This window comes from Ornithodoros turicata, chromosome 2 (assembly GCF_037126465.1).
Source record: "Ornithodoros turicata isolate Travis chromosome 2, ASM3712646v1, whole genome shotgun sequence".
In the NCBI taxonomy this organism is placed as follows: Eukaryota; Metazoa; Arthropoda; class Arachnida; order Ixodida; family Argasidae; genus Ornithodoros; species Ornithodoros turicata.
Genome location: NC_088202.1, coordinates 140,975,536 through 140,989,467, shown reverse-complemented (window position 1 = coordinate 140,989,467; position 13,932 = coordinate 140,975,536). Strand labels below are relative to the sequence as shown.

The window sequence follows — 13,932 nt, the reverse complement described above, 5'->3', positions numbered from 1 at the left end:
CCCGTTCGACAAACGTAACGAAAACCACACTCCAAAGGAATAGAGTACACGACGTTCTCCTTACAGCATACAAAAGGGTTCTTATGTGCGACCAGACAGCCCGTCGCCACAAAACTAGAGGGCGACAACCTGAACGGAATGGACGCGGAATGATTTTCTATTTTCCCTTGAATTCAGAGTCACCGGTCACTGGTCAATGCGGCAAGTCGCCGCTATGTCACATGAATCACCTAAACCCCGCCCACTATCACCTATTGGAGCGACGCAAAAGTTTATAAAATGTGGCCCAAACGGCAACCAAACAAGCAAAGGACAAGTAAATCACTTTAACAGTTAATTTTCACTCACCTTTCTTGCGGCAATGTTTGGATTTCGTGGCACCGTTTCGGCTCGCGTGCCATGAAATCGCGATCTTTTGGAGAGCGAAATGTTCCGTCATAACGCGGTCAATTCACGTTTCAGATAACAGAGATAACAAGTAGCATTCCATGTCATGATAGAACAAGATATACAGGCGACATTTTGCTCAACAATCTTTATCACTCGTACGATCATGCATAGTCTGAGACGAAGGTGGGTTCTGTAATGAAATTATTTTCACACCCGCGGACAACTCAACATCGCAAGTACACAGGGCGGCAATTGCTGACAAATGCTTACACCCCTTATTTCAATTTTCTTCTACACCGATTTCTTGCGAAGGCGCAGAATCCCAGGGCACGCTATACATTTTATGTCATTTTTCCGCAGAACTAGTGTTGTTAGGCGCTGGACATCCGGCTATTCTTGCACGAATCCAACCATTTTGCGCCGAGAGCACGCTAGTACGCAATGCGACCCCAGCAGAGCTTCCGGCCATAAGCGTAAATCGACATGACATTGCGACTTCCTCTACGTAATCTTGAGAGGTAGTTGCGAACCACCCATTTCCACATTATTGAAATTATCGGTAGAGGGAGGGAGGTATTCGTTTATGATGGTCACGCGGTGTCACCCACCAAAAGGGATGTGCCCTATAAAGCAAGAAGAGGGAGGTGTACTAATAAAAGAAAATACTGGATACTCAACAGCTGCGGTGTTGTGCAAGCGTACGAGGGCAGGGTAGTTGGTAGAGAGACATTATAAAACTCCAACACAAGGCAGCACAAGGACGAAGCGCCTAGACAGAACATTTTGCCCCATAATATCCCCAAACCGATCATCCTTCTCCTCATCCTGGGCAGATGACCCTCGAAAATCCCTTACGGATGAGAATAGTCCCACCCTGCAAACGCTGCTCAAGTTGTTCGCCGATTATCCGTCCAGGACTGGAGACGGATGCACCTGCGTCGTGTGGCCTGGTGTCGCCACGGTCTTTGCACGCTGCACTGTAAGGTGCAATCACCGTGGTGACATGAACCCGCCATTTTTGTAGCTACCCTCAAGCGGGTGCTTTTCGCAAAACCGTCACCTTGTCGTGGTCACACGTCACAGTCACACGTCATGACTTTGTTTACATGTCGTTCTAGCACTTGCCGAGATATATCCGTCAGCGCAAAGCAAAGAAATAAACGTATTTTGTCAGCATAAACTGCGAGGGGTGTTCAAGTCAAACCGGGACTTCATTTTTCGCAAAAGTAAAGTGAACTTACAGGCGAGAAATTAGTTTTATCTTTCAACGTAATCTCCAGCCGCTCTAATACACGCGTCCCAGCGTTTCACGGGGGCTTGGATGCCAGCAGCGTAGAAATCCTTACGGGGCGTAGCAGCCATGTTCGGACCGCTCGTCATCGCAGCTGAAGTGGCGGCCCCTAAGGAACGCCTTTAGAGGACCAAAGAGATGGAAATCGCTGGGGGCGGGGTCTGGACTCTAACGGGGATGTGGCAGCAACTCCCAGCCAAGTTCCTGTAAGGTGCGTGTCGTGAGATGCGCCGTATGCGGGCGTGCGTTGTCCTGTAGGTGGAGGACTCCTTTGGTGGTGAGGCCCGGCCACTTTTGCTCCAGCGCCTTATGCACATCCCTGAGAACCTGGCAGTAATATGCACTATTGATGGTGGTACCACTGGGCAGAAAATCAACATGAACAATGCTAGCCCTGTCCCAGAAAACCGTGGCCATGACCTTACCCGCAGACGATCCGAGATGCTTCCTCTTTTTCGATGAGCGTTTAGGCTCAGGAGTGAAATGGTTCACCCACGTGGGTGCACCATTTCACTCCTGAGTTCAATTTCACCGCAATTTCGCATGAATTTCATCGCAAGTCATGATCCGATCAAGGAACGGCTGTCCTTCAGTGTGGAAACGGTACCTTAGCTCTTGGGAGATTTCCAGTCTTCTCTGCCGGTCGAACACAGAGAGCTGTCTCGGGACCCAATGGGCACTAACTTTCCGAAACTGGATGCGTCCATGAATGATACTCTTCAACGTTCCCACGCCCCGGCCGGGATCGCCCTGCACTGATGTACGGCCGCCTCGGAACCGTTTGCACCACTCAAACGCTTTGCTGGGGTCATACTGAGCGTGAAGTCTTCTGTGAACTTTAGATGACTTCACGCTTCATTCATGAGAAACTTTCCCTGTTCGATGTGCGCGCTCACCTCGTTGTCGGCCGTCTTGTCCAGCTCGTGTCTTCTGTTTTGCACAAACTTTGGACCACCACGTGGTGAACGCGGAGGCCTGTCGCGTGTGAAAATGACGAAAAAGCAGTTGGGCGAGCCATTTGTACAGGAGACAGAAAGTCCCGGTCCTCGTATAGGGTGCTTCTTTCCGCGATATGGTAGCCCATGTGTCGTGAGCTAAGTAGATCGCAGCGCCTCATTGTGTCATCATACAGCTGTCGTCACCACATCTTTGGAAGTCGTCAGCAGTATGAGGCATCAAGTACAAAACGGCGCGTTTAGTGCGAGATTACTGGATAAAATAATTACCAGGGTAGTAAAACGTCCAAAACGGTGCACAGAAACTGTAAACGCTGTTGTTTGAATTTGCCCCCGATTAGGGGCGCAGCCATCCTTGAGGTCACGTGTGCGTTAACGTTGGCCATGACGTGCGACCTGACCTGTCCTGAAAGCATTGCTTTCGCCCTGCACGCTTTCGTCAATGGAGCAATACATTGGAGGCAACCCCAGTGAGTGCCATCATTGTGCAATGGAAACGATGCGACAGGGCTTCATCTCAGTGTAGTTTCGGAATTGTAATTGTAATGGTAAAGACAGGATTCAGTTTTTGGCGTTTCTTAATTTACTTTGCAATACGCCATGTTGGAATACGAGTAGATATCATTAATATGTGTGTGCGCACACGCGTTTCACATTTGCAAATATCGTGAGTACGGGACTTGTGCTTGATGTGGTCCACCTCCAGTAAATCCGAACTCACCGCCCGTACGGCATGAATGGCTTTGATGGAGCGCGTATGCGTATGCGTAGGCTCGGTGTATGGAAATGTGGATGTAACGACTTGATTTTGAATGTAATTGCACCGATGTGTTCTGGAACCCGCTTTTCAGTCTTGCAATTCAGGTGAGCTGTTTTCCGCTAGCATCCGTGTGTCGTTCGACTGGTTTCATGCCACACGAGCGACTGTCCCGTGTCAGGTCATGTGTCTTTGGCGCGAGGCTTCAACCACAGATAAAAGGACATATTCCAAAAGTGCTAAGGTAAGATCAATTTGATGAAATGCTTTGTGTTGGTACAAGTTTATTCTTGACGCTTGCCTTAGTGGCCTGCTTTCAGTTGCTGTTCGCGATGTTAGTTATGTCGAACTTCATGCTGGTGTGCATCTTTTTTTTTTTTCTTGGGTTTCCTCTATGGAGTATCATATTTTACGGCTCATGAGGAGCATGTTTCAAAGGTACCGCAGAATGATTTTAGTGGACACGGCAAACAGCACATCACTCTTCGCATCACCAGGCACACATGAAAGCAGATATCGTGGTATTATTTGAGTAACGCCGTGTAATTGTAGGTTGCATGTCAACATTTCACCTTGGAGCAATATAAGTGTATTGTAGATTTCTTACCGAGATTTGAATGCATGTACTTTCCTTTTATGTGTAGGTTTCTTCATCTGACATGAGGACAAGATTCCTCCACAAGGTACAACGCAACGTAAACGCAATCAAGTCGTGGTTTACAGGACTCATCAGAACACCTGTAGCGAAAGATTTAATGATTTGCCTACAAGGAAGCATCAAGCTGCACAATTTCAAAGGACTCTTCCAAAACTTTATTCATGTGTCTGTATATGTGTGTTTGTACAGATGAGCATTTGCGTTGTATGCTGATTACTCGAACATGGTTCGAATCGCTTGTAAATATTTTATTTCTGGCGAATTCAGAACATTCGTTCGCTCTGGTAATTTGGGGTGAATTTTGGGAAATTGATACTTAGGGTTTAGTATACATTCAGCGTTTCATTTTCCGCAAGCTGTTTTTGTTTCGTTCAAGAGATTCAAGAGCATATTCATGACCAAGCATAATATCAAGATTTCATGACTTGGAAGGGCTACGATTTTTTCATTTGGTCTGAGTCAGCGCACATTTTACTTTTCACATATTTGATTTGGAATACTTTGAGGTAGTATTTGCAGTTGATTATAATATACTTTTATGCATATTATGAACAATTATGCATATTTCTGTGTATGGGACCGTAAAAATGACCGTGACATACGTGCTCTGCGAATGTAGTTGTGCTGCTGTATGATGTTCTGTTACGTGTCTGAGAGTCTGAGCCCTAATCTGGGGGGCTGTCAGACGTTCTTGTACCTATAGCTTATGCTCTCTGCGCATGACATTTTAACTGTGCTCATAATTTTTGTAAATTGGAAAATTTTCAACGAGATTTACAAGTCGTACTCGGCATTGTTTGGAACCTACAGGAAGACTTATGGCGGTGGACTTGGCGGGTGTTGGAGATTGAATAGTGATGACGAAGGGGAAGATTCTTCAAGTCCCAGCACGTATCTTCGACCCATTGGCCGTCCTCAGTCCTTTTACCATTCGAACGAAGTTCCTGTTCAAGTCACGGTGGAAGGACAAGATCGAATGGGATAATACGGTTCGAGAGCCTACTATGAGCCTTTGCAAAGGATGGCGTGCTGAAGTTGCCATGGTAAACGCTGTCAGGGTCCCAATATGTATTTTCGCTCCAGACTACAACGAGTTCAGTTTCCACATTTTCTGTGATGCCACTCAACGTGCGTATGGAGGTATGGCATACGTCTGCTACGCAAATGAGATGGGAGGGATCACGTCTAGTCTACTATTCAGCAAAGCACGGCAAGCTCCTCTCAGTACTTTGAGTCTACCTCACTTGGAACTCCTCGCGGCGGTGATAGGACATCGCATGCTTCAATATGTTGGACGGGTACTAGGTGACAGAAAGCGTGAGTGTCTCCTCTTTATGATGACCCTCTATACTGGATATCAAGACAGAGACAAAACTGGAAAGTTCTTGTAATGAATAGAGTGCAGCAGATAGTCTTCCACTGAAGCATCCTGCTGGAAACACTGTCCAAGCACCGACAACGCTGCCCGGTGTATTGACGCAGTCCGCTGTTATTGGCGAGTAGTTTATGGCGGAAGGGGCCAGAATGGCTCTCCGAATCAAAGGACATCTGGCCCTTGTGTCCCTCAGCCCGTTAGCCAGGAGCAGCTCTCGAGGAGGAACGAATATATTCTTTCAACCTGGCACGTTTAGCGCCAGGCCATCTCTTGGACCTGCGACGTTGCAGGAGACTTCTCAGGGTTCTACGAATTACGGCTCGGAGAAAACGGTTGTGCGAGAGCTGTCGAGCCGTGTCAAGCCAAGTCAAGCCGTGCCGGGTCCCGTCAGGGCGAGCGAGACCGGGAATGCCGAAATATATTGGAGGTGAAAGTCGTCACGGCTCCGTCAGCACCACCCTTTCATACGCGGCGATGCTGTCATGTGGCTGTGGGGTCGCCTACAGGAAGCAGAATTGAAAGTCTACACTATAAGCATCCTATTATTCTTCCTCATTACCACCGATTCACCGGCGCACCGGCCAGCGCTCGACGCGCATGGGCGACTTTCACATCGCAGAGTAAAGACCCGTTCCGACATACAGCGCTTTGCTCCACAGCGCTGCACCACAGCACTGCAAAACAGCGCTGTATTTCCACTGTGGGGTTCGCACTTGCAGCGCTTGTCCCAGCGCTGTACTTGGTGATCTCACGTGATCGCGTGGAGAGCGTGCAGAGCAACGTGCAACTAAGCCTACGTGCAGTCACGGCGACAAGAAGCGGAAGAAGAAGAAGAAGGAAAAAAAAAGGCAGACCCGTCACGTGAACGCGGCGCCGCGTTCTCATTGGTTCAGGGAGCCTATCGCTGGGAGACAGCGATGGGAAAGTTCACCGAAGCTCAACTTCGCCAAGCGCTGTTTTCCATCGAGTCGCAGCCGCGAGAGGAGGGAAAAACAGCGGTGTTTTCCAGTGCTCTGGAGCAAAGCGTTGTATGTCGGAACGAGCCTTAAGCAGCATGCTAGCTCAGGGGCGGTAGCGTTTCCCAAATTTTCCGAGCGCGTCAGCTACTCGAGAAGGTGGTTTTTCGATGTGGTATGTGTCACCGTTTCCGAGTGAGCCATGTCTGCGCCTGTCGCTCCTCTCCCAAATAAGCGGGTTACAAAGGCCGACACGTTCAGTGTCGTAGCAGTCGATTCCGCGGGCCCGCTATTCGCTTGGCCGGGCAAGAAGACAAAGCACAGCCTCAATCCCAAGTAAGGTGTACATCGCTCTTTTCACGTGTGCCGTGGTTCTTGCTCTTCACTTACCGGAACTTGTGTATGACTTGTCAGCGGAATTTTTCGTACTCGCTTTACGCCAGTTCATCGCCCGTCGGGGCATCGCGCGCGTCATTTACTCCGGCAACGCCGCCACCTTCAAGAGAGCCTCCAAAGAGATACAGGAGCTTCATCGTGCCGCCGAGAACGATCAAGTGCAAAACCGCATGTCCAGCAACCACATGCGATGGAGATATATACGAGTATTTCAACTGATGCGAGGTGGGAAGGGCAGGTTGGAAGTGTGAAGACCACACTACGGAAGACGCTTGCTCGAGTCACTCTGACGTCGGAGTAGCTACCCAATAGCCTGGCGGCGGAAGGTGGGGATGTTGTAAGCGCCTATTACCTACGAAGACACCGGCGAGCCGTACTTCGAGGCATTGATACTCGCACTTTTTTCCCCGAACTTCCCCGAAATCACTGGCTACTATAACTACCGTCGAAACTACTACTACTGTCGAACTACTCTCTAGTGTCTGCAGTGTACTGAAATAACTACTGTTGAAGCTAAAGCCATCGAATCTAAACTATCGTCGAAGAGAACAGTTTCTGGAAAAAGTGGGTCGAACAATATCTTCTGGAATTACGTTCAGCATATAATTTTCATAACCAGCCGTCAAACCTGGTTAAGTCTTCTCTGGAATCTTGTCCGAAATAAGAAGGCATTTGTGGGGGTAAAGTTCGAGCTCGTGAAGTGCGGATGAGCAACTGGACAACCTTGCGTCGACCGGCGCTGTTGCTTTTCCGGGTGGAAATGAACCAAATCGTGTTATTGCGGGAGGGGGGAGAGGCGGGTGTTATGTATGGGTTTTAATGTTGCCAAAGTGAAAAAAAAAGAGTGTTTATTTTTGCCTTTTTGTGGCATATTGATCATGGGAAGAAGATGACATTGTCTTGGTAGCACGGACATTCTATTTTGGTTCGGTGGGTGGTGTGGACATCTATTAAGCAGTATAATTTTCTGCTAAGCCTACTTCTTTCGATGGAGTGTCTCTCGTCTTGGTTCATCAACCATTTTGAGTGCCATAGCTTCACAATTGTGACCTATGGAGTCGAAATCAAGGAAATCCTAAAAGCGCTTTTTATCAAGGAAACACAAATTGAACTATTTTTTCACTCCCGGCTGAAGGAAGGGACACGCAAGGACTCCCGGTAGCCGAGAGTCGTACAATTGGGCGTACGGAAGGGCGAGAAAATGAGAAGAATATGGGACCCGCGCCGCCGAGGGGCGCTGGAAGCCCACTGCGCGATGCTCGCAAGCACCCTGTCCATAGTGAAGTGCCTTGCAGCGCGAAAGGTGGGCTTCAAACAGAAATTGCCGAAGCAGACCACGTTTAGACCATAGACCCAGGCGTCAGCACCTCCTTTCCCTGAGTTGGTTCAATTTGTCCCGGTTTTGAGTAAAGATGTGATTGAAAGCCTTTTCGGCGTGCTTCGACAGTCTTCAGGGTGCAACGACCACCCTATACCCTCCTTATACCTATACATACCTATATATATATATATAGCTGAAATGAAAATTGAAACACAGACTACGAAGGTACGGGAAGTAAGAAAAAAGGGATAATTTATTTACATTTAAGATACTTGGAATGCTAAAAGGGTAAACCCCATTCACCAAGTATATATATATATATATATATATATATACCTATACCCTATATATATAAGTTTATGATTACAGTGAAACATTTTGTGAAGACAGTATGTGTTCTGTTCACGTGTCTTTGCCCATGGCTTAGTCTTGCCTATCATAGAGTTTATCCACTAGTTAACCTGCGTCTACTTCATTCTGTCCAAGACAGTATGCCATGGAAGCGAAATAACTATCTACCACTCCTTGTCTATGGTGTAGATGAAGTTCAAAGGTGCCATTGGGAGTACTAGTCATACTGCAACACTGATACCAAGGGCGATCCGCTCTTACATTCTGACGAGGCTCCATATCGTTGTTAAAACCGGCAAGGAGCAACGAAGCGGCTCATCTAAAAATTAGCAATTGTTCTTGATAGCGTAATAAAATTCGCGGGTTATTGTTATACCACTTTAGTAGTGCATCATTAGCTCTCCATGAGCTCAGCAGGAGTGTGACAGTTTTCCCCGATAACGGTGAATTAGCGGGCGACCAACTCCTTGTTCCGAAGGTAGTGATCCAGGCGCCTAGAGCCCACGACCGCGAATTTCGCACATTCAGGAATATTAGGCTGGTGGAGCAGTGGCATCGGGAACTACGCAAGGAGACGGCTTCCGCACCGTCGTACTTGACGATTGCTCCGATATATGGATCATAACGCGGGATGATGATGATGATGATTAGGACTTTAATGGCGCAGATGCAACCTAGGTCGCCACGACGATGGTATGAAACGCGGGGAATATACTACGCCAATACGGTGCCGTTCCTGTACGGCGCAAAGAGATCTTAGAAGAGAAGCTACAGGAAGGCCGTCCCGCGGCGGCGACATGCTGCGCTTCTGCGGGAGGGCCCCGATGAGCTCACTGGGTTATGCTAGGTCTCGTAGTCGCTAGAGGTATGCGTTGCTTGTGAACTATAAAAAATTACGTCTCCTTCACAGTGTGACGCTGAATGAATGCAAGCAGCCAAGGCTAACTGTAGCACATCTTTTTTTGTGTTTGTTTGTTTTTTACAGCTTGAGGCACAAAAATGTACAGGGATGCCGTTAACCTTTCGGATGTGAAGCTGTAGGAAGTGCGCGGTCTCACCAATTTGTCCGCTCTATGAATTCGGCCAGATTCCGAACGATGGTGGCGTTTTTACCGTCTGCCTAACCGGTTACTGCATCATTTTTTTTTTTTGTTCAGTTCCTGTTCGTTCAAGGGGAGAGAAAAAATGTTTACGGTTCGGTTCGGTTCGGATTCGGTGCGCCAAAAAATGACGTTCTTTTTTTTTTTTTTTTTGCGGTTCTGGATTCGACCCCTGACCACAAAGCGTTTATGTCCAGCAGTTCATTTTGCAACAGAGGTATCGACCACTGTCTTTTTGAAGCAAAAGAAAATGATGAGGTTGACACTTATAGAACTGTCACTGTTGGTAGCAGAATGAACATCATATGTTGAGTGAAACACATAAAAGTGAACCTTATCACCGATTTCTTCAACGTGATCCGCCATGTTGGTTGAGGAGTCAAAGACACTTCGGCGGCACAGTCTGGTGCTGGCGAACCCCCCCCCCCCGCCCCACACAGACACACACACACAAACGCCCCCCCCCCCCACCCACCCCCCCCAAAAAAAAAGCCCTGACCTAACGTAGAGTAATCTCACCGAGATGCGCTGACCTAATCTAGAGTCACTGAATAAGCTTATTTAGTGACTCTAACTTTCTAACATCACGCTTCCTACCTTTCACAGTGGTTCTTCTTCTGTACAAGTGCTCCAGGTTGTATTATTCAAGACAGTCTTATGATCCTGCTATTTTGAGCCGCCTTGTATGATCCTATAACCCTCTCGCATATGCGCTGTTTATTTTCAGACGCTTTAACTAGTTTTTAAAACCCAGTGGTCCCGGTAATGAACTACAGCAAAACATACTTGCGGGCACGCTGAAATACTGATAGGAACATTTATATACTTGGTTTTCGTTAGTGTAGAGCCTGACGTCTCTCTTTCGAGAGCTCCCCGTACATATCTGAGTATCACATTTTTTTCGTTTTCAGGCGTCGCAGCACCGCAGTGCGACCCAAAAACAGTATCTAATGTGGACAATGATTGCGGCGCAAAATACAAGCAGTTGTACGGCCTTACAACCCGAAAGCCTGATGAGAAACAAGAACCTGCAGGTCTGAGCCCCGGGATTGACAAACAACGGTGCTGGTAAGTGCTCACGTGTGAGCGGCAGTTCCACGGTCGCGATGAACCGCTTGTATCCGATGCTGTACTTACCCTACATATGGATTTGGACGATTGACGTGGATAATTGATTTTGTGTGGAGCGCTGCACAAGAGAATGATACATGACCGACGACCTACAGGGTTAGCCTAGCAAACTTTACACATTTTGATCGCATCGTAAAAATAGAAGACGGGGTTTATCCTACACCAAACTTTGTAGACTGGTAGCCATTTGTCTGAAGTTTTGTCGGAATTTTTTGTGAGCATCACGGTCCTGTAGAAGAAAAATTAAAAATCAAGCAAAATTTCACTCTATGCATTTTCTATGGCCTATCTCGCTCAAAAGCCGCCATTATCTGCTGCGTGCGCTTCATTTTCATTTCACCGCACACAGGTGGCACCAGCATACAGAACAAGACTAGAACAAGAGGATTGGTGCATAACGTCAGAATCGGCATGTGACATCGTTGTAGGCAGCGCTACCTGTGGAAAGTGATGTGAATGTGAAGCAGACACAAGAAGAAATGGCGGTGTTTGCGTGGAATAGGCCATTGAAAATGCATGGGGCGAGATTTTGCTTTATTTTTAATGTCCTTTCTACATGACCATAGCGCTTACAAAAAATTCGAATGAAACTTCAGGTAAATGGCTATCAGTCCGCAAAGTCTAGGATGAATCAAACCTAGTCTTCTATTTTTACAGTGCGATCGAAATGTGTAACGTTTGCTAGAATAACCCTGTAGTAAGTATTCTTGTCAGGGCCGATTCTGTACGGGCTTGAAGAAGAGGCTCTGTCCCCCTTCATAAAGCAGTTCTGGAGCTGGTTACAGTGTTGTATACGTAATAGGCTGCAGGCTGTTCCCTTTCGTAGTTAAGGTATATAAGACAAATGTCCTCCTATTTTCCTCTTTTTGTTACCTCTTTTGCTGTGTGTCATTTGGTGTCTTTGCTAGAGAGGTTCTGCAGCTTTGGTTGATTTGCTGATCCAGATTCTGCCTATAGGTATGACTAAGTGAAGGATCGGAACCACGGTGATCACTGAGTGATCACGGTGTCGTTTGATTTGTGGATCAATCGCTCATAGAACCGGGCTTCGCGAAAGTCGTCGGTCGGTCAGATCTCTCCGGGGATGGCAGCGTTTAGGGTTGCAAACAAGAATCGTAGAACGCATGTTCCGATTCGGCGTTGTTGAGGTACTAGGTGCTTCAGTGCTCCTGCATACTCAAGCATATGACGTCATTTGCGTTCGTGGCCAATCGGACTGTGCTCGTTTTCAGCGCAGTTTACAGATTTCGTAAGGCTGGTACGGGCGCCAAGACAGCCATACTTCAGGATTTTTGTTTCTAACTTCCTATTAATTACTTTTTTTTTTCTCAGTTTTCGATCTAGTGCGAGTTCATGGTGTTGGGCCTCGTTTTGTTCTAATCGTAGGTGTAGCGTTGGAGTTATACTTTGGGTAGCTCATACACAACGTTCCACGTTCGTTCGTTCGTTCATTCGTTCATTCCACACAGTCGTTCGAACAGCATGCCGCCAATGCTGTTGATATCGGAAGAGCTGTTGCCGCGAATTCGGAGCACTTTTATCAATTCAACCTCAAGCGAAATCGAATTTCGTGAATTGGACCCCGAAAGTCAACTCCAAGTCAACCTCAAGTGTGTGTCTATTTGTTCTTGTCTTTCCGTAAACAGAGAGCACATGTCGGACTTACGCCATTTCATTTTAAAAGAGATTATAGCAAATAAAATACAGTACAATAAAATGATAATAGCAAAGAAAGAAAAGCAACGTTCGTTTCGGGGCGCGCAGATTCTCGGATGACTTCAGTTGTCGGCGAAGTTGTTGCGGCGGAAGAAAAACGGTGAGACTGTCCTTCCTGTTTCTTTTCTTTTTCTTTTTTTTTTGTTCTCTGCCTCTTTGTTCCGATAGCTTTATAATCGAGCTGCCTTTATGAACAGAAGCATGAAAAAGAAAAGTGAAGGATGAGCACCATGACCTACTTGCTGTCGGGTCTGATCTCGGGGGGGGGGGGGGGGCGATTTCCGCGCCCGGAAAGGGAGGCTTTCTCTCTCTTATTTATCTATTTTCATGCTCTTGCCATTGCCCTAATAAATGTACGCTCACAATGGAACGGGATAAATCCAATGTGAGCCTTCTGTTTAAGAAATTATGAAGAAGAAAAGAACAAGGTTGAGTTGGCCAGTTCCGAAAAAAAATCGGAATTCAAATTCAGAACATGAATTGAATTCATCATGAATTCCATGAATGCCAAGTCTCCCCTGACAAAAACAGCGTTGGGTCTATAATTTTCGGACGGTCAGTTTCGTGACAGTTTACGTGAAGTCCCTGCGTACTGGCCAGACGCAACACCAAAACACAACGCTGAGAAAAGACTCCACGAACATGGAACCAGATGCGGATCCAGGGGGGGGGGGCGATCCCCCCCCAAAAACGTCAGTTTATACATTGGATTTCCCTCTCCCCCAGTACGCGCTCCGACAAGGGAACCCCCCAAACCGAGGTTCTGGATCCGCCCCTGCATGGAACTACTACATGTTTGTCCCGAAGGCTCGACAGTAAGAATATCCTGTAAGCACCTAATGGCCTCTGCCACCGTTGAACTTGTCTCTTCCGTACTGAACGTAATTTTTGTGGCGTTTCCGAAATACTGGAAGCAGCTGGACAATGCCCCTTTCTGCAGGGATGGTCATCCCCATCGGCGCGGCGGGTTTATTAGCGTGGATGGTTCTCGTGGATGTGACGGTGAAGAGGTCATACGAGTGATACGAGTACCGAAGATGAGGAAGAACAGTGCGCGTGGTGTTTAGCGCATCATGACCCTGAGAACTGTGTGTGGTTTTGTATTGTCGTCATCCTTATCGCATGAGCTCGAGGTCCGGCGTGGTCTAGTCATCATCCGCAGACTCCCTACGCGACACGAATCGCCCGAACACGCGAGCCCGAGACATTCTCTTCCCCGTAGGCATCACATAGACGTTGCTATGTCTCTAACTTGTTTGTCCACCGTCACACAGCATTTGGCATTCACGGGATGCATTCATGGCATTCATTCGTTTTCATCTCTGTGTTACACGACACTGAGACGTGACATGTGTGTGTTTTTTGGTGGTGGTGGTGTGTTGTTGTTGAGATGATCATAAGACTAATGTCATCAACGCCAGTGAGTCTTCGATTATTGAGGGCGAGGCACTCCCGCATAGCAGACTCAACAATCATCACAATCGAGATATTAGAGCGATCTGGGGACTGTTGGGGCAAAGGTAGGATATAGCAA

The 13,932-nt window shown here is 47.3% G+C and overlaps 1 protein-coding gene across 1 annotated transcript in view; it reads left to right on the top strand.

Moving 5' to 3' along the window:
• The window catches only part of LOC135384170 (uncharacterized), a 134,134-nt gene that overhangs the window by 117,257 nt on the left and 2,945 nt on the right, over nucleotides 1-13,932 (top strand). The window contains exon 38 of the mRNA XM_064613393.1: nucleotides 10,463-10,619. Coding sequence (XP_064469463.1) covers nucleotides 10,463-10,619 — 157 coding nt within the window. The remainder of the gene's footprint in view (nucleotides 1-10,462; nucleotides 10,620-13,932) is intronic.